Source organism: Myodes glareolus, chromosome 24 (genome assembly GCF_982192425.1).
Source record: "Myodes glareolus chromosome 24, mMyoGla1.1, whole genome shotgun sequence".
NCBI classification, from domain to species: Eukaryota; Metazoa; Chordata; class Mammalia; order Rodentia; family Cricetidae; genus Myodes; species Myodes glareolus.
In genome coordinates, this window is record NC_142049.1 from 19,898,858 (window position 1) to 19,921,146 (window position 22,289).

A 22,289-nucleotide genomic window follows, 5' to 3' on the forward strand; every position below is an offset into this window, starting at 1 on the left:
AATCCTGAAAAATATGTTAACAATTAGGAAAAATTATGAGATGCAAAAGATGACCCCAAATTCTCCCCATCTGTACATGTAAGGACTTTCACAATTCATCGTGTTCCATTGCTATCAATGGGTAGAATATGCCTCTTTAATTTTGCAATCTGAATTTAGCCATGTGCCATATCTTGTCAAGAATGGACAAGCTGAGCTTGCACTTAGATTCACTGTTCTGGTGTCAGCCCTGGCCACCCACATCAGAACAGAAGAACCATTTATCTGACAGATGATTCTCACTCAACATCAATAACTTTGGTACATAGCTTTTGTTTAAGCCGCCGAACTTGGGGGTCATTTGTTATCCAACAATAGCTAAGTACTTCGATAATCTGTTGGGTCAAAATAAACACATGTCCCACCATTTTCCATGCACTAGCCTCCTTTAAGGAAGATGCACCGAGAACTTTACCCTGTAAGAATATCAATATTTCAGTCTAGAGGTCATTATACTTTTTAGATTCCATATTCACCTTCTCCCTTTCCCTAAAAAGGAGAAAAGAAAAGAAAATTGGAGGAAAGTCTCCTTCCTTGGTTGGAAGAAGAACTAAAACTCCCATAAAGGACACAAATGCAAACATATGAAAAGGATAGACACAGCATGTAGTTTCCCATAACAACCCAGAAGTGTAACTGGGAAGACTTCATCTCGCAGGTCCAGCCAGGTAGCTGATTCAACTCCAGGACAGCTCTCTGTATGCAGAGACCCAGCGTTTGGCATTTGTTGGTATCGTGGTCTAATTATTCCTCCCTATACTTCTTAACTCTTCCTTGAGAGGTATTTATTTTCCCATCAGCCTTGTTAACCACATAGGAATAGGACATTGGAGAATATAAAAATATGGCCTTCTGAAGGCCAAGCAGAGATCCTTTTCATTCCTAACACAGAAGGCTTTAAACCACAAAATCATTGTGGTTCCCCAAAAGAAAAACATATAATGACAAAGAAAATATTTTCCTAATTTTAATAACATGTAAATGGCATTCTAATGCATAAGTGCACTAATGTGGAGAAAATCAATGTGGAGAATGATATCAGTACAATAGCATAAAATATGAAAAAACAAATTCAATATACTTTTACTGATGTAGGTGGGCCTTCTGTTATGTGTTATTTTCATTGGTTAATAAAGAGACTGTCTTGGCCCTCTGATAGGACAGAAAATTAGGTAGGCGGAGTAAACAGAGCAGAATGCTGGGAAGAGGGCAATGAGGCAGACGCCATGGAGCCAGCCACCATGTCAGACATGCTGAATCTTTCCCGGTAGGTTACCACCTCGTGGTGCTACACAGATTATTAGAAATGGGTTAATCAAGATGTGAGAGTTAGCTAGTAACTAACTCTCTAGAGATAAGGGGCCAGGTAGTGTTTAAATGAATACAATTTGTGTGTTGTTATTTCTGGGACTAAGCTAGCCGTGCAGGAGCTGGGCGGGATGAAAAGCAGGCCTGCCCACAGCTCCTACATTTTACATAGTTGGTAGAGTATTCATGAGGTAACATATTAACTGAAGGTAGACTCTAAGTCATTAAGATCTATATTATGAACAATGGAGTGAACATGAAATTATTGCAAGGTGCATAAATAAAAATGTAAATTATATTCTCAAAAGTACTTGTTGGTTGAAGTCTCTATGAAAAAGTGAAACACACACAAAATATTGAGTAAGTTTCATTTTAACCACATACATAATGTGAATCATTAAAAGTTTACTAAAAGGTAATATCAAATTACATAAATAAGCAAGTTTATCTAATTGTTTTGTCTATGAAAATATTCATTTTAAATATAAAATCATAAATTAAAAGCCAAAGCGTGGCCAGGTATGGTGATGCACACCTATAACCTTCACGTTTGGTGGATGGAGGCAAGGGAATCATGGATTGAAGAGACTTATGAGTTCAGACATTTCTCATCCGTATAAAGAATTTGAGGTCAGACTAGGCTTATATGGAATCCTGTCTCAAAAAAGAAAAGTAAATCTAAATCTGTAAAATGTGTATATGATATAGAGCATCTACAATAACTTAGATGTGGAAAACGTTGAGGAAAGAAATGTTGTGATGGCCACTGCATGCGTGTTGCCTTTGATGGTAAAGGGCAACTCTTTACTCTTCTATTTTGGATTAACACATTCCATCCAAATCAAAGACCTATATCAATAGTGGCATCCACTATAGACCTGACCTTCAGTGTAGGAGGACATTGGAGCTTTCTCAAGGATGAAGATGCTCCCTTGACCGGTGCATTACTAGTGCCTTTGTGAATGTCTCCGCTAATAGGATGTGGGTATAGGTACCATATCATAAATGCAGCTCAGGGCCCATCTCTTAATCCTTTACTTCTCCTTGTGCCAAGGAAGAGCGAGCATCTCAGTCTGACTCAGCGTAGGTGATTGTTGAGCAAAGACACCACTCACATAACTGATTAAGCCAGTGGTTCTCAAACTATGAATAGCAACCTCCACAGAGGTCTCATTTCAGATATCCTGTATATCAGATATTTACATTATATACCTTAACAGTAGCAAAATTACAATTATGAGCTAGCAATGAAATGGTTTTATGGTTGGGGTCACCATAACATGAGGAACTCTGCTAACTGGCTGCAGCATTAGGAAGATTGCAAACCAGTGGATTAATTTGTAAAGTGATAACTAGTTGTTCAAACTGACAAATCAGCTTTAAATTATGTACTTTTATCCATGATACCTGCTCATATATAGGAGTATGGTCTGTCTTTATTAGTAAAGCACCCTGAGACTCCATTTCAGCAAGAATTTGCTGGGTTTCATATGATTTGTTAGCAAACCCTTGTGATTCTTTTGGTTTATAAATTATTTCCCTCTTGGGCATTGCGTACACTTATTTTCTAATATTATGTTCATGTTTGATCTGAGTTATCAGATTAGGGAGGTTCGTGGAGGAGGTGTGAGGTGCCTTTTAAAAAATGAGTATCCTCTTCTGAACCATCTGCCCTGGCTAAGATTACGCCACGGCTTTCCAGCAGAGAAAGAATATTCTCATTTTCTCAGTCCAGTGATGGATGAGACGTGGATAATACTCTAGCCTACGGTATGTGGCAATGGGTCTCATACATCAACATGCATCAGAACAACAAGGAGGACTTGGCCAACCATGCTCCAGCAACTCTGTGATTCGAGTTAGTCTGAGTCAGGCTGAAGTGTTTGTCTTTCTATCAAGCACCCATGTGAGGCTGATGGTCCTGATCCCAAGATCATACTTTGAAAACCCTCTTTCCTAGAGGAGCCAACAAAATAACTGTTTAAGGTCTAATTGTCTCCCACGGTGAACTTTCCACCACCCTTTATCTCTCCCATCTCAGCTTTCCTGTGTGAATAAACACGCACCATTCTTATGAATAGTGTGCAAACAAATTAAGCCTGTGTCTTAGCAACAGCTTTCTCAATAAAGCCAGGAGGCTGCTTGGTGACAGGAGTGCCTTAAATGCTGGATTCAGTTTGAGATAAAAGTTGCTATTTTTTCCTTCCTGATCCTTACAGACTCTGAAAGCCGAGGTAAATGACAAATTATAGACCTATTCACCTGTGGGAATGAGCTCTGCTAAGCCCTAGGATTCCAGTGGCCTCTGAGGATTCGGAATGAAAGAAATAGAGACATTGTTCTGTGAGCCACTCGAACGACATCCCTAAAAATAAATGCCTGTTAATTATAAGAAACATGTGCTCCTCCAAATTGCAGGGGGCAATTATAAGTTAAATTACCAACTTATTTCAGTTGAGGAAGCTTTTCCTTCTCTTCTTGAAGATGTGATACTTGTATTTTCATCCAGCCAAATTGTTTGCCAGAATAGTAGTGAGTATGCCCAGTTTGGAGACCACAACATTCATAGATTAATCAACAGCCCTATCTCACTCATCAATTTATTCAACAAAAATCTGCATGTCTGCTCTGCGGCAGGAAGAATTAAAATTTTAACATAACTCAGTGTTGCTCTCCACAGCAACAACAACGATAAATAATTAATTTATCTGTTGAACACTTGTGAGGCTTCAACTGGAATGTTAAGAAGTTATACAAAATGGATGTTATAGGATACTTAATTGTATAACCATGTGCTAAAGATTTATAAAAGTTATTATAAAACAATAACAACAAGTATCTCAAGATGAAGTAGGCATTATTGCCCCAATTTTAAATAAAACACTTAAGTTTCAATTACTGAGTAGATGAGTAAATATTTAAATCCAAATTTTCCTTAATATCCAAACATTTTTTTTTCCCTTTCTATTCTGTTTCATCTAGAAACTGTTTGCTGGGGAAGACCCCGAAAGACAACAAACATGGTAGCCAGAAGAGAAAGCTATGGAGATGCTAAGCATAACTCTCTGGAAATCCAAGTAAAAGCACATTTCATGCTTCTAGAGATGAGTGTTTTACATGCCCTTCCAAGGTGTGTTTTAACCCTTAGTGAAACTGAGTCCCCTCTTGGCGTCTTAGTTTCTTCATCAGCCAAGTAAATGATGTGCTCTGGATTGTGGCTCTAATGCCTAGTCCTTATGCCTACCCCTAGGACACCTCCCGGTGAATTCATGTCCAAGCTTGATTGCAAGGTTAATTTAATTCAAACAACCATGTGTTCTGTCATTCATTGTGCAGCAAAGAAGTTGCTCAGGATCGCATTGCTATGCTCTGTGCACGCCCCCTCTACCCCCGTCTTTCTCTCTCCCTTGATTCCCATTCTGATTTCTCTGCAAGTTAATTGGACCCCCATCTTCATGAGGTCACCCTGTTTCAAATCCTTCCCTTAGTGCTTTCCCTGCTCCCCGTGGCTCGCCTCGCCCTGATTGTGTTTACAGTTCTGCTTTGCCAGCTTTGAGCTGCTGTGTTTTCCCATCCTGACATCTGGGTCTCATTGCTCCTTCTCAGCAGTGAGACTCTGCATTATTTATACAATTACCACAGGAAAATGAAAGCAAGCCTGAGTCTGGGAGAAAGCGAGTTCTGGAGAATGTGCTGGAATCCCCAAAGAGCGACACTTCCAACTCAACCAGCCAAGGCACACTAAGCCCTGGAGAGTCCTCTTGTAGACCTTATTGGGCAGGCAGTATTCAGCCCACGTTTCTGAGAATAGTAAATATCTCCATGAGGGAAATGATGTTGGTGACAAGTGCAATTACCTTTCAAGAGCCCAGTTTACAAGGCTGCTACCCCAGATGCAGCTCTAGCTGAGAGATACCAGCTTCTCTCAGAATCTACAAAGTGTCAGGCCCCCTCACAGACACAAAAATCCATGAATTATTGGGACCTTATGCAGACAGCTCTATATCTGCATATGATATAGACGTGCTCCCAAATACTTTGCATGATCTTTACACTGCCTACAATACCTAATAAATCATAAATGCTATGGGAATTTTTAGGGAATAATGACAGGAAAACAAAGTTTTTAATGTTTAGTACAACTACTTTTTCCCCTTAATATTTTCAGTCTATACTTGGTAGAATCTTTGGATGTTAAATTCATGGCTGTCAAGGTTTTAATGCACCCTCTCCCTCTCATAGGAAACATGATATCTAACTCGGAGGTGACATCCAATGATGGATGAGAATAGCCACAGGCAACATAAAAGTTTTCCTTTTCAATTATTTTGGAAAACCTAATATAAGGTAACCCAAAATATACTGTTCAATATTTGGCTTTCTTTTGTATTGAATACCTACCACTAATTCAATAATGTTAATGCCTTGAATCTATTAGAATGTCTGATATGGACCAATTACCATGCTAAGGTTGTATATTCATCTACAATTAGTATAAATATCTCTCAAGGAAGATGCTGCCATTTGACTTTTCCTAATGTTGCAGGAGGTTAAGCACCTTTCTCTTAGATGCCCATAGAAAAAAAGACTTGTTACATCCCAGACTCTGATCTATCTGGCTCTAAACGTTTTCTGAAATCAAACATGTAAAAACAGTGGATCCACCAGTGAAAAAGAACACTACAAGAAGATTGTTAAGCCAAGGTCTTGTGTTGTTATTTTCTACTTTCTGTCGATGGTTGGCTGTTCCTTAGCAGTAAGTTTGATACTAAGACAAAGTTCTGCAGGGGCATCCAGGCAGGGGCCTCAAGCTGAAAATGGATCCCTTTCCCCATTTATACTTACTGATGGAGAGAATCAGCTGCCCCCATGATACCTTTAAACAACATAGTCACTGTGACTTCTCTGTCTGAATGAGACCTTGCTAGAACACACACACACACACAGAGAGAGAGAGAGAGAGTGTGTGTGTAACATATATATATTGTGTGTGTGTGTGTGTGTGTGTGTGTGTGTGTGTGTGTGTATTGTGTGATTAATACTACCAGGGAAACGAAGTCACCAAATCCAAACCAGCTAGGTGAACCTCCATGGGTCTGACGTAGGCCCTCTGCACGTGTGTGACAGTTGTGTACCTTGGTCTCTTTGTAAGGCTCCTAGCAGAGAGATCAGAACCTGTCCCTGGCACTTAGCTGGCTTTTGGGAACCTGTTCCCCATGCTGGATTACCTTGCCCAGCCTTGGTCCCACTCCTCAACTTACATGCCATGCTTTGTTCAAGTCCATGGGAGGCCTGCCCCTATCTGAATGGAGATGGCAGAGGAGTGGAAGGGGAGGGGTAGAAGGGAAGAGGATGGGAGGGAACCCCGGGAAGAGACAAGACTGCAGTCAGTATATAAAATAAATGGAAAAATGTTATTTAAATAAAATAAAATAAATAAAGAAGACTCTCTTCAATAGCTTGTTGTCTGTACTATTTTGTGTGTGTGTGTGTGTGTGTGTGTGTGTGTGTGTGTGTGTGTGTATGAGTGCTGGGGGAATCCATGGAACTTATAAAGGATGTAGAAGACATCAATAGGAGAAACATGAAGCAAACTTTGACCATCCATTTGCATATAGCTACCTGTGTCAGTAAAAGTCCACACCTAAACATAGTTTTTCAATAGCCATGAAGCAATGTTTATTCTCCTATTATGAACAATTATAAATGAAAGAATATAGAATTGGAGTTATTCTATTCCAGCCCCTGTATGAGCATTGCATTCTCCTCCCCCAGTTATAGTAGGAAGGGTTTAAGGTAAATTTTCCCCCATCATATACTCAAATACACAGTGTGATGTAGGAAGTGATGTATGCTGTGAATAGGTTTTATTGCCGTTGGTTAATAAAGAACCTGCTTTTGGCCACTGCCTTAACAGAGTAAAGCCAGGCTGGAAGATACATATATATATATATATATATATATATATATATATATATATGTAGCCACAGGAGACAGATGTGCCATGTAGCCACAGGAGACAGATGCGCCAGATCCTTGCCAGTAGGTCACAAGCCCCATGGTAAAATATACAAAAAAAATGGAAATGGGTTAATTTAAGATATAAGAACTAGCTATCAAAATGCTTAAGCTATTGACCAAGCAGTTTCTTAAATAATATAGTTTCTGTGTAATTATTTCAGGTCTGAGCAGCCGGGAACAAATGAGCAGTCTATGACTACAACAGTGTAGAAATTCTAAATTTATATCCTTAACAAACAATGGACATAAGTAAAGACAATAATCTTCTTTCTGCCCCTTCTGAGGAATACTGTACAGAAGATAAATTATATATCTGTTTATATCTGTTTATATAGCTGACGATAAACACTATACCCAGTCTCCCGAGCTCTGCATAGACAGGGTTTAGGGACCTGCAATCTTCCTCCTATTCTCTGTCTGTGCTTTTTTAAACGTAGGCTAATTTACTCACCACATATGCTGGGGGTAAAATGTAGCCAGGGAGATCTTTTACATGAAGAACACTCTCATTCCACTGGGCCTTAGAGAAAGTAAACACATGCGTGCATACACATGCACACATGCATGCATGCACGCACGCGCACATACATACACACACATGCGCACACACAGGACCTGTTCTGTCCCCTGGCAGAAGGCAGCCCAGTTTGTGAGAGTTGTAAAGGGAGGATCAATGAGCTCTTCAAAGAATCCTGAAATCCCTTTATCAACAGGCACTCACGCAGCAAGAGCCATGTGGATGGGAATCGATACCTCTCCTAATCCTGAAGCCTAGGTCTTGGCAGCAGCCCAGGGACCCAGCCAGCAGCTGTAACATGGCAGCTCCTCAGAGACTGTTTGCCTGGCATCCTGTGACCCGGCTCTAGCCGCAGAGCTCTCTCCAGTGGTGACGCTGTGCTGGACTGTGCTCTGGGTCAAGGGTCTTCTGGCTCTCGTGTGGAGCGTCACAAACAGGAAGCAAGTCGATGCCTCTTAATAGCCGATTCTTGAACTTGTCTGTTACATTGGGCTTCCCTGCTGGCATGTTTTCTCTCTGGCTGGGTCTTCATGACTTCTAAACAGCATTTTCACTGCCGTCTGTTAGGTATTGGCAAAGTTGCCTTTCTATACTTGACTCGCACCCTTCCGGGCTGACCAGTCTACTTCACGCACCCCAATTTTTCTACAGCTGTATTTTATCCTCTGTATTCTAGCTTTGTATATTTTTAAATCTTCTGTATTTAGGCAAAAAATTGTCCATTACTGGAAAATATAAATACTGAATATATAGTTCAGCAAGTTTGGTATAACTTAGTTTCAATCATGATAAAGAATATCTCCACTATCTACAAGTTCTTTCCTAAGCCTAAATGTTCATTCCCTTTTCCTGGAGTTAAACAGTGTTCTAATGTCTACCTATCCTTGTTATTGAAATACAAACATGTATTATGTATCCTTTTATACAAAATTTCTTTCACTTAAAATAATGTTTTGATATCAATTTGTATACTGAATGTACTGCTAGTTAATTGGATTTTCTTATTGGGGAGAATTTTGATTATTATACTGGTTAGCTTTTATTGTCAACTTGATGTGGCGTAGAGTCACCTGGGAAGAGATCTTTCATTGAAGAACTGCCAAGATTACTTTAGCCTGAGGCCATGGCTGTAAAGATTGACCTATTGATGACTGATGTAGAAGGGTTGAGTCCACTTTGGGTAGCACTGTCCTTAGGCCAATGGGTCTGGGCTATATAAGAAAGAAAGCCGAGCATGAACCAGAGAGAAAACTAGTAAACAGTATTCGTTCCTCCCTAGTTTCTGTGTGAGTTCCTGCCTTGAGTTCTTTCTCTGACTTTCTCTAATGATGGAGTGTGACCTGAAAGCCTAAGTTGAAATAAACCCTTTCCTCTCCGAGTTGTTTTTGATCTGGGTATTTGTTATAGCCATCCAGGACAATTACTGAACAATATTTCAAGACAAGAATATGCTAACATTTCTTGTCTGTCTGGTCCTTTGGGTCCAACATCTGAACTCTCTGACGAACAAGAACAGCCATTATGGGTTCAATGAAATGGGAGCGAGCTAGCAGAAGATCTGTAGGAGCCCAGGAGCGTTCCCCATGCCAGCTGATCCTTCAAATACAGCAGAAGTGGCGTCACCCCCTAGCTCTTCCATGATTCCATCTCAACTCATCATCTGCATCACAAATGTCCCAGAAAAGCTTTGCACAACCTCTGTCACCATTTTTATTACTTTGGGTCATGCTGTCTCCTTAAGAACTCAAATCAGAGGGTCATCTTTTATTCTGTTAAATGGACATTGTAAGAAGCCCGTGTCCGAGTTCTTATCTTTATACCAGTAGATAAATGCATTTCTCAACCTTCACCATAGAAACTTCTTTTTACAGTATGTGGTGATTAATACAGAGACTCACAAACTGCCAATGTGCAGAAAATAAGACTGTGGAGAATTCAGTTTTAAATGGGACACCTATAATATGCCCTCTCTACTCAAGGCTGTGTCATCATTGGAAAAAAATGGATGGGGCAGGGGATGATGAGGTCCTATTAGCAACTGGTGATAACTAAGGCCCTATTAGCAACTAATAGTTGCCAGTTTAGGAAGAATCACTCTTCCTTTGCAATGCAGGCCTGGAGAGGCCACCCACTCCCCAGTAGATGACTGCACACTCATATATATATATAGACATCAGTAAATAGATTTTGTGGGTATTAGTTTATATTTTAAAGCACATAGCATTGAAAGGGAAAAGTGGGAGGGAGTGTAATAGAGGAATTAGAGGAGAGGTAACACGACTGGACTTGTTCAAACATACTATATGCATGTATGATTATTAAAGTTTTAAAAACTATAAAACAAAATGTGTGTGTTGGCTTTATATCACTAGTGCCTACCATAATCATTACAATTCCATGATATAAATTAATATACAAACAGGGAGATGACTATTCAAATTGTAGGGAAGGTGAACAGATGCAGGAAATGAAGAACAGAGGTACATGCCTGCTTATTGGCAAGCCTCAGAGGAATCAGCATAGTGATTTTCATCTCTGTCTCACATCTTATTGGTCCTTGCAACTCACATTAATTCACCCAAGACTCAAACACCTGAGAAGCATCTATAATAGGTGGATCTTTCCAGCCATCACAGAGTGTTTTCCCATTACTTCAAAACATTTTCATAAGACCCAGAAACAAGGCAGAGTCGACATTAATCACCATCCATAGAGCTTAAAAATCTGTGTGGACACAGAGGGACTCTGTCCCTGCCAGGACAGGACCAGTACAAGTGAATGGCAGGGATGCAGCTGCTGGTGGGAGGAGGGTTAATCATAGCCCTGTAGGTAACTCAAAGGTGGCATTCAGCCCAATTAGAGAGCTCTGTAACACTGTGAATAGCAGTTAGTACTCAGCTGTTTCTCACCCACCTCTCAGATGGTCCCAGCAGGAAACAAGTCTGCGGCTGTCATGTTTATAGCTAATTAATGTTTATTTATACTTTTAAACAAGCCTTTCACCTGTCACACTTTAAAATAAATGCCGTGCTCTTCAATTAGAGATTGTCAGAGCAGAAAGAAATCCTGTTCTGTGGTGGGTTTACTATGTGAGTGTGTTTAAATGTGTTTCAGATATGGCATTCTTCCCTTCCAAATCGCTCTCTTCTCCTGGAGGCGAAAGCATCCCACATAGAGAAACATCCTTCCTCCAGCTTGCAACCATGAGATGGAGCCTTGCTGTGTAGAGCTTGTTGAAGGCAATCACCAGCAGAGATTACACTACCTCCTTGCGTGAAGCAGGGATGACAGCGGCATGATATTGTGCATTTGACCCAGTGTTGAATTTAGATTCTTGGATTGGGAGCACACGTTGTTCTATGGCAAAAGAGAAGTAGACTCGGCAAACTTGAGCCGTGGAACTTGGCAGGTTTCAAAGAACGCTCTGTTCCCTGATGGGCTCTTGGAGACAAACCTTTAATCCTTTGGAATATTCTGCTGGATAAGAGTGTCTCTCCTTGGCTGGGGATTTGGGCAGTGCCACATAATCAATGCTAGTAGGATGAGTTTTGGTGCAAGGCTGGAGGATAGACTTGGAGTGAAGAATTAACTGTGGAAAGCACCCCATGGCTACGTAGCTGATCACCCCCTCCCAAAAAATTTATCTGAACCTATTTATGGGGTATGCAGTGATATTTCAATGTACATGTGGAATGTGTGATAATTGACTCATGGCAATTGACATATCTATACCTCCATAATCACATTGTGTTCGGAGCCTCTGAAATTCTAAAATATGTAAGTCCCTGTAAATCAGCAGTCAGTCTACTGTGTTGAGAAACACTAGACCTCACCGCTCCTCTGCTTCTCTTCTTTGTCTATTATTCAACCTCCATCCATCTTTTATCCCTCTTCCTCTGTAACTTGTTAGTAACCATTATTCTATAATGACACTGACATTTTAAGCATCCACAAATAAATGAGAACTAGGAATGTTTGTCTTTCATATCGCTTTTTTTAATTTTTAAGAAGATAGAAATGTTACACACTCTTAATTGATCATTATTGATCATACACAGGTTTTGAATTACATACTGTACTGTAGATATAAAAATAACTAAAATAATAGAATAAAAATACCCTTAGCATCAAGCTCAGGTGAAGTTATCTGATTGGTAATTACACTGTTGCCAGACTCTTAAGTTCTTCATCAGGTTCCCCTGGAAGGGGGCGCTTACACCAGCTCCCTCACAGATATTACATGGATGCCTTGTCAGGTGTCTATTTTAATGTTTCCTTTTACCAAAATAAAGTATACATACAAGTTAATAACTATTTCGAGGTCCATGAGTCCAGAAAAATCTTTCAACCTGGATGTGAGTACCATTATGTTGATGGTTGCTCTCAAAGAGCAAGTCACAAAGAGAGGCTATATTGTGACATCAAAAAAAAAAAAAAAAACCACAACATGTTTCCAGGTTCTGGCTAAGACAAACAATGCTGTTATGAACATAGTTGAGCACACATCCTTGTGGCATGATTGAGCATCCTTTGGATATATACCCCAAAGTGGTATTTCTGGTTCTTGAGGAATGTTGTTTCGTAATTTTCTGAGAAATCACCATATTGATATCCAAAGGGGCTGTACCAGCTTGCATTCCCACCAGCAATGCAGGAGTGTTCACTTTACCCCCACAACCTCTCCAGCATAAGTTGCCATCAGTGTTTTCGTTCTTGGCCATTCTTACAGGTATAAGATGGAATCTCAGAGTTGTTTCTCTGATGACTAAGGATGTTGAACATTTCCTTAAGTGTCTTTCAGCCATTTTAGATCCCTCTGTTTAGAGTTCTCTGTTTAAGTCAGTACTCCATTTTTATTGGGTTATTTGTTCATTTGATGACTGATTTCTTGAGTTCTTTGTATATTTTGGAGATCAGACCTCTATTTGATGTGGGGTTAGTAAAGAACTTTTCCCATTCTATAGGCTGCCATTTTGTCCTGTTGACAACCTAAATGCCCCTTGACCAAAGAATGGATAAGGAAAATGTGGTACATTTATACAACAGAGTACTATACAGCAAAAAAATAATGCATCTTGAAATTTGCAGGCAAATGGATGGAGCTAGAAAATATTATGTTGAGTAAGATAACCCAGACCCAGAAAGACAATTGTTATATGTACTCACTCATAAGTGATTTTTAAACATAAAGCAAATAAAGTCAACCTACAAATCACAATCCCAGAGTATCCAGACAACAATAAAGACCCTAAGAAGGACATACATGGATCTAATCTACATGGTAAGTAGTAAAAGACAAAATCTCCCGAGTACATTGGGAGCATGGGGACTATGGGAGAGGGTTGAATGGGAGGGTAAAGGCAGGGAGGAGAGGAGAGAAAAATGTATGGCTCAATAAAATCAATAAAAAAAAACCCCACAACATGGTATGGAAAGTCCTTCTGTATATGTGTTGCTTATATGTGTGAATGAATAAAGAAGGTGCTTTGGCCTGTGATTGGGCAGAATAGAGGTAGGCAGAAAAACTAAGCCAAATGCTGGGAGAGGTAGGTGGAGTCAGTTGGATGCCATGCTCAAACTTGCCTGTAGGCCACACCCTCCTTGTGGTGCATACATTAATATAGACGGGTTGATTTAAGATGTAAAAGCTAGCTATAAATATGTTTAAGCTAATGGCCAAAGAGCATTGCAATTAATACAGAGTTCTATGTAATTATTTCGGGAGTCTGGGTGGCCCAGAAACGAACATGCAACCTCCAACAACAACAGAACTGAATCTCTATTCTGCTGTGTACATTCAAATGGTCTTACGGAGATTACTTTACATGTTGATCTCAACATTTGAGTACAAACCTGAAGCACACATTCACACATCTTCCCAGGGCTCATTAAACATGCCATGCTCTGAATCACATAGTAGAAGCTTTAGAAAGTGGGTTAGGATGGAGCTGTCCATTCTGATGTTCCATTACTTTTAACTAAGCTCTCTACATGTGGTCATTTGCCCCCTACACTTCTGCTGATGGATCTGCTCACGGTTTGCAGACAATACAAGAGCATTCCCACAGACCACCCTGTTGTCATTTCCTCTTTCTTTTCTGGAGCTAAGGCCTCTCGTTTCAAAGGGTCTCTCTGACATCATTTGCATAGTACCTGGGACTAGAAACCCTACATGTGAAACAGTCTAAAACAGCGCTAGATTTGTCTTGAAAAACATGAATGTTAATTGAATCTAAATATGAACATTTAGAAGACTTTCTCCACCCTCTAATGGGTATGTATATTTTTGTCTAGTTTAATGAAGCCAGAGTAAAACTAGAAAAATTTAAGTCAAGAAAATGTAATTCATTTTACATGTTGTCCAGTTTTCACCAGTGAGTACTGAGCCATTGTTCTGAATCTTGTGAGATGAATTGCGTCTTTGTAAAAATATTTTTTGCCACCCTCATCCCTGGTGCCTAGGACTATGTCCTTATACAGAAGAAACTTCTTAACAAGTTGAAGAATGCTGAGGTCAAACTGAGTCACTGCTCCAATTCAAAGATGAACATCCTTAGAAGAGAGAATGAGGACCACCAGACACCAAGCTCAGATGGTCCTGGGAAGATGTAGGCCATGACTCAAATGGGCCACCATAAACAAAAGACTGCTAAGCATTGCTGGTCGTCACAACACACTGCAAAAGAAGGAATTTTTTTTCCTAATGCCACCAGCATCAGAACAGCGTGCCATCTCTTTGATTGTAGGCTGCCAGCTTCCAGAAATGTGATACGAGGAGACTCTATTCTGCTGGATAGCGTATAACAGTGTGTGGTAGCTTGATACAACAACTATTATAATAAATCCCTCATTAAAGTTATCACATACATTCCCCCCCCCCTTTTTCCTTGTCTGGACAGCTGATAAACTGCCTACTGGAGGGTGAAAGGAATCTGGTAATAGTATGAGAAGAAATGATGAAAAGAAGGAAGTGACTCACCACAGGGCCCCGGCCAATACTGCTCAGGTAGTGGAGGAGACCCTTGGTATGGTAGATGGTTGGCTGGAGGTGAGCCTGGGGAAGGAGCCACTGTCTGTTGAGGTCCTCACCCCTCAGTGAGCATCTGTGACTGCAGGAAGGAACAACACACAAAGAAACAGACATTTAGAAGAAAAATAGCTTCGTAGAATAAACCCCAAGCAGACAAACAAACTAATGAATCCAACTTCCCTCTGACTTCTGCCCAATTGCCACCAGCTCCAGATGTCCAGGAAGCTACAGATCTGTCCTGCAAGTGTCCGGACTGGCCTACTTATTTACAGCTGCTAAAAGAACCAGAAACCGCACTTGATTTAATGCTGGGTTAATAGAGTTTTGAGACAAATCTGGGAAATACAATTCCCCACTGTATACACCCACAAAAAACAAATTCAGTGGATGACTCTCCAGGTCCCTCAGTTTTACAAATAATTAATTTGAGCTCAAGATAGCTCACTGGGTATGTTGAACCAATAACTCTGTGAAACTCAATAGTATTACTACCCAGTGAAGAAATAAAGGCCTAAATTCAACTAAATGAGTGACCCAAGATATGTAACAAACGCCTTTGTACCCAGGTCTCTAGCCATACAATCCTTCTCTGTTTCATTGTTTTCCTCCCTAGTTATGGGAAATCCTTGAAAGCTACAAGAACTGGAATGTGCTCAAGATCACATGTTCCCTGGGAATACTCACAGTCAAAGCCAACGTGTTTATTTCAAAGATGACTCAGCTTTATAACCAAGAGGCAAAACTTCCAGGTGGAGTCATCCTGTGAGGCCAACACAACTGGAAAGCTTCCCAGAAGCAACCCATTAATAGGACGCATTCATGGTAGTTTTACTATGATGTCATTTATTCTATACAGTAAATCAATAAGGTGCCACAGATTGAGGGTGTCAATACAACATATCCATCACCAGAACCACCACCATTAAATCTCTGCCTATTAGTACCCTTCCTATCTCCACCACAATGGAACTGCTTAGTTTCATCTGTGCAAGTGTGTCTGACATACACTTGACTAAGTTCCTCATATTTAATCTATTCATTCCTACCTATTTAACTTTCAGTCAGTTAGACCAGCACCCCAAATTTTATATGTTCCCAAGCTAAGGAATTCTATTCTTGTTTGTTCTACCCTTAATCACAGTCCTTACAGAACCATTATGGAGAAATGTGTATTAATATTATTTTTATTTATTTTGTCTTCTTCATTAGAGTGGAAGAAATCTAGGCTTCCTGAGGGTAAGGGGGCACGAATAATCTTTAGTACCATCAAAATTGTAAAAGGAAATGTGTCAGCCAACCATATAAGACTGTGTAAAAATACTTGTCAGCAAGCCAATTTGGATGGGGTTATGTGTTCAATTTTTACAAGGTTCCATCCCTAGATGCATGGCTATTGCTAATCAATGCGTATGAGAGAGGGGGAATGGGTTAATCAGTTCTTTCTAGGAATGAGGCCTTCAATGATTTAATCAATCTCAAGAGGTCAGTCCTAAATAGTAGTTCATATGAGTAAACAAAGGGACTCAGTACGTGTGTGTGTGTGTGTGTGTGTGTGTGTGTGTGTAACAATAATGAAAAAGAGGTTATGAATTTGGAAGGAATATGTGAGGAAATGGGAGAAGTAGACAGGGGAAAGAACACAGTGAATGTGATATAAATACCTAACTCATGTATTAAATTCTCAAAAATGTAAAAATTTAAATTACATAAATAACTGTGTCAGAATTGACATTCAGTAAACAATATAGAAAAATCTTGCTCTGAGATTTAAATATAGAAACAGACACATTTTCTGTCTTGAAGCCACTGTCCTATTTTCAATTAATCTTGGAGATGAAAAAGCTTATAATATTTCTTACAATATTTCAATTTCCATGTTCTGAAATCTTTAGACATTAGCTTTTAGTTGTTTGTAGACTCTCTTTTAGAGCTCACTAGGAATTGAAGATCTTTAATCATTTATTTCTCCTGACTTTGCTATAGAATATTTTAACTTGAGGGGCTAGGGATGTAGCTAACTTGGTAACAATGTTTGCCTAAGCATGCAAGAAGCCCTTGGTTCAGTCCCCGGCACCACATAAACCAGGTGTGGGAGCACATATCTGTACTCTCAACATTCAGGAGGCAGAGGCGAGGAGATCAGAAGTTCAAGGGTATCATGGGTTACTTAGCAACAGACTAATTTTTCACGCCAATAGCAGTGTAAAGGAAGAGCATGATGTCTGCATGTTGCTGCATTTCCGTTAGTTTTTCTTCTCAAGCCAAGGCATCCAAAAGCCTGAAGACACTTTAACTGCCTTGTCATTTTCTTGTCTTGACCTGGATTCTCATCAGCAGCGCAGATTTTATTTGCTCTGTAACGCTGACCTTGATGAAATGAGCTGAGGTTCTTTTAAAGACTTCCTGCTTATGAAAACAAAGGGTGTGTATTGTTCCATATCTGGCAGTCAACAATTCTGCAATTCTCTCTCCCTCTTCTTTCCTACAGCTCCATGGAGACCAGGTTCAGGGGCGACATCTTCATGGCAGGGTTCATGGGTTACCACACAGCAGAAATACAATTCTATACAACATTTCTCAAAAATAGAGAAAGTCAAGTTCCGTATTTCAGCTAGAAATCACCCAAGTTTTGAGTAAGAGGCCATAGTTCCAGCATCCGGTTCCATCACCACGTGTGGGGATTCAGAGACTTTATTTAGAGTCAGCAATCTCACATGGAAAAATTTAATACTTTTAACCTGCTTTCCAAGGTTATCATCATTGTGGGCATCACTGTCATGCACCATCAAACCCTGATCTTCTCCACAATCAAATGAAATGATATCTAACATCTGTGTTTACAAGGAAAAATTGCTGCACAACCCTGTATCTATCTATGTCATGTATGTCGTGTGAGTATACCCACAGCTACATCCATACACACACATGTGACTCTATCCAGAACTTCATGCATATCTGCAATGGTCAGGGATGCACAGCACAACTGTGACTATGTCCACTGTTTTCTTGCCTCATGAAATCTACACGGCCTCTGAAAATAGTTGGGTACCAAGATGCAAGGTAAAATGAAGAGAGGAGAAGTTTGGCCAGAGACCACTGAGAGACCAGAGACCAGAGAAGAGGCTGTGATCCACTTAAGGTTCATTTGATTTAAGTACACTTCACGGTGGAGGCAGGAGGATGGAACAAGACAGAATTAACCAAAAAATTAGAAAAGGTATTATTGATTATTCTTTAGGTTACTTGCCAGGGATAAGGGACAAGAAGACACATAAGACTATTTGTGATCTGGATGTGGAGAAAAGTTGTGACAGTGAAAATAATATAGACATTAGGGAGCTCTTAGTTTAGGGAGAGTTTTGTTTGGTAGCTGTTTGTTCGCTGGGATAAAGAAACTGAACCACCCCAGTGGCATAGCGAGGCTGTGCAGAGTTGAGACGCACATATGCTTGCATTTATATTCAGACCTGCATGTGTGGCTGTGATTTTGAGGTATCTCTGTGTACGCCTATGGCTTTGATATTTCCTACAGCTCAGCGACTGCAGTGGGCCACAGTGTGTACTACACCTACCTTGAGAGCTTTTGCTTTTAAAGCAAATCCATTTGCTCCCAACCTGCAAATCCATTTGGCATTTTATGCTAATGACACCTGAGATCGCTCTCTCGTCCCGGGAGCTGCTGCTGCTCTTCACGGGGATTTGTTTTAAGCACGCAAAGATGAAATGTACCCCCATCTTATTATCTTACTGTAGCATTCTCGGCAATGACAGCTGCCGCTTCGATGTGCAGAGAATTAGCAGATGGACAGTGATGATGGCCTGGCAAGACATCCAGAGCCTGTAATTTCTGGAAAGGGGTCATCCCTCAAATAGAGTTTGACGCCTCGCTTTACTTACAGGAAGAGTAAGTAGTGATCAGTGCTCTTCCTCCACACTGAACATGACAAACTTTCACGGGAAAAATATCACATATTTCCTGTCCTCACAGGTAATATGTTACAACTAGCCCTCTGCAGTTTTTATCTCCTCTCTCTCTCTCTCTCTCTCTCTCTCTCTCTCTCTCTCTCTCTCTTTCTCTCTCTCTCTCTCTCCCTGACAAGTTTTCATATATTCCAGACTGGCCTTGAATTTTCTTTGCAGCCAAGGAGAACGTTGAACTGGTTTTCTAGCCTTGCGCATCCTGAGTGCAGGGATCACTGTCCTAGTTTGTGACATTCTGGAGATCAAAATTCAGACTTTATGCACACCAGGCTAGCACTCTACCAATCATACTACATCCCCAGCCTAGTTTGCCACACCTTTTGAGCTTCAGTTTAAATAAAGTTTGTATGCAGAAGGTCTGTTACTTTAGATACCCAGATATTCAGAGGATGCCATTTCACCTTGAAATACCTGAATCCTGCATCCCAGGAAAACCCTCGAAATGCAAATCAGTTTATCTCTCAGTCTAGATCTGGAATTACAATGGAGTCATAGAGTTAAATGCCTGACCAAAATGAGGCCTCCTTACTTTGTACTAACTTTGAATGGTCTGTGTATTTGTTCATTTCTGAGGCAAAGGCTCAAGTAGGGCCGAGTGGCCCTGAACTCACCATGGCCATTGATGATTTTGAACAATTAATACCCTGCCTCTCCCTCCTGAATGCTAAGATTTCAGGAATGAGTCACCACACTCAGTTTGGTTTGTGCATTCTTTGTGATCGACCAAAGGCTTCAGGCATGTAGGCTAGTACTTTACCAAATGAACTACATCCCCAGCCCCTAATGTTGAGTGTTTCTAGGTGAAGCAGGCACCTTCAGTGCCCACTCTACTCATGAGAGCATGAGTTCTTCACATGTCCACGATCTGCCTGCTCTTTCAGGTACTCACAGCCTATATCCAAAAAGCCACTATCCTTGAAGAGCAACGCACAGAATTTCTGCTGATTTTTATGTTTGTTTACATTATAATTAGAAAGAAGGGAAGATAATAAATGGATCGAGATTTCTGAGAAATCTAGAAAGGGAGATCATTAATTTGAAAAGATTATTAAACATTGTTAAATTTCATAATTGGAATTTTGATGTTATACAGTTTTTCTTGAAAAACAAAAAACCTAGTTGTGCATAGTAGTACATTGTTATGATCCTAGAACAAGGGAGGTGAAGGTAGGTGTTTCAGAAATTCAAGATTATCCTCAGCTGTTTAGCAATAGGTAGGGTAGTCTGGGATACATCGTGAAAATTCATGTCAAAAACAGTAACAGCAACAAAATGGAAATAAGGAGAAAGAGAACGCTCACCTGATACTCATAAAATGTGACAAGCTTTTGACTAAACAAAAGTATTCCAGGTGAAAGGGAGAAGGGCTGAGTCAACAGGACCACAGTATCCTTCTTTATTTTTAAAAATTTCATTTCACATTCCAACCAAAATTCTCCATACCACACCTCCTCCAACTCCACCTCACCTTTCCCCCCAGCCTACCCTCCAATCCCTTCCTCCCAACAGGTAAGAACTCCTATGGCGAGTCCACAAAGTCTGGAAGATTAAGTTGGAACAAGACCTAGCTACACACCCCTGTGTTAAGGCTGAGCATGGCATCCCACCATAGAGAATGGGTTCCAACAAGCTAGCTCATGCACCACGAATAGGCATGCACCAGGGGCCCCTTAGGCAGTCCAAGCTTTGCAACTGTCTCCCACATATGGAGGGCCACATGACACAGGAGACCACTTTCTAAATATAACACCAGTGGCACAGACACTGAGAATAATCAATAAATGGGACCTCCTGAAACTGAAAAGATTCTGTAAGGCAAAGGACATGGAAAAAAAAAACCAAAACAACAGCCTACAGAATAGGAAAAGATCTTCACCAACACCACATCTGACAGAGGGATAATCTCCAAAATATATAAAGAACTCAAGAAACTAGACTTCAAAAAATACAGAATAATCAGATTTATAATGGAGTACAGAGCTAAACAGAGAATTCCCATCAGAAGAAACTCAAGTGGCCAAAAAACATTTAAGGAATTATTCAACATCCTTAGTCATCATGAAAACGCAAATCAAAATGACTCTGAGATATCATCTTAAACAAGTCAAAATGGCTAAGATCAAAACCACTAAGGACAGGTTATGTTGAAGAGGATGGGGAGCCGGGGGAACTCTCCTCCACAGCTGGTGGGAGTGAAAACCTGTACAGTCACTTTGGAAATTGCCAGGGGTCATGAGAAGCAGGTGGTAACTAGAGTTCAGAGGTCAACCGACTAGAGGCATGGTAATCTGATGGAGGATTAATCCTGTCCAGACAAGGTCTGTAGGACCATTGGCTCTGAAAGCTGTTGCTCACTTTTGTAGAAGCAGTTTGGTGTCTCCCCAATAACTGAATTGCAGCGTATCATCTCATGTGATGTGTATATTTAATCTCACTGTTTATACCTCAGTCTTATGGGTACATACGTCCATGGGTGGTCAGGAGGATGACCTTTCATTTAGCTATTTAGTTTGATATATAAAATATATACTGGGACATGCTTCATAACTGGATCTATTTGTCCCACAAAGACTGTGGTCATTGAAAAGCCGGCACGGTTCTTTGGCTCACTGGATGACTTTCCCCACTCTGGCAGACCTCCAGCGAGAGAACTTAGTACACAGGTAAAAACCTTGATTCCCACAGTCAAATCTCCACTCCATTCCCCTAGATAAACTGAGAAGCCAACTCCCTGCAAGTAGCTTCTATTTGGCAGGACATGCCGTCAGAAAAGGAGTCTTTCATATAGATTCCACTTGTGACCTTCAAAGATAAAGAGATGCTCAACCTCATGGAGATTGAGTGCTCTAAAGTGCTGACCTCAGCCGACACTCAGCTCTAACCATAAAGAAAGCTATTAGCCCCCTAGACCTAGCCTCACCTCCGTTTATTAACACAGGATTTTAACTTAAGAATATAGTTTAACACACGAACTCTCTCTCTCCTTTTATAGTTTAGAAGCCAACTAGGTGATGCCCGGGTGTAATTTCTGACCATACCTCCCCAGGGCCACAAAAATATTGACAATGTATCTCAGGATAGCTCTTATCTGCTGTTTGATCCTGAAAAAAATCCAAGCTCTGAGAGTTGCCTTTGTTTTGTGTGCGTATGAACTGGAAACGATACAAAATAAAGATGAACAGAAAAAAAAAGAATAAAGAAACTGATGCAGAAACATATGTAGAGAAGAATTTATGCTGCCTTCAGGTTTTTCTAAATCCCCATACTTGCTATAGCACCATGTCTGAACCCTGTGAGGTAATTGAGGCTGGTACTCAGTAGCCCTCATTAGGAAATCAATATGGAAGTTTCTCAGAAAATTGAGAGTCAAACTACCCCAAGACCCAGTGATAC

General features: G+C 40.4%; 1 protein-coding gene across 1 annotated transcript in view; it reads right to left on the reverse strand.

Moving 5' to 3' along the window:
* The window catches only part of Agbl1 (AGBL carboxypeptidase 1), a 723,788-nt gene that overhangs the window by 357,223 nt on the left and 344,276 nt on the right, over positions 1 to 22,289 (reverse strand). Inside the window, exon 17 of the mRNA XM_087901337.1 lies at positions 14,865 to 14,994. Coding sequence (XP_087757463.1) covers positions 14,865 to 14,994 — 130 coding nt within the window. The remainder of the gene's footprint in view (positions 1 to 14,864; positions 14,995 to 22,289) is intronic.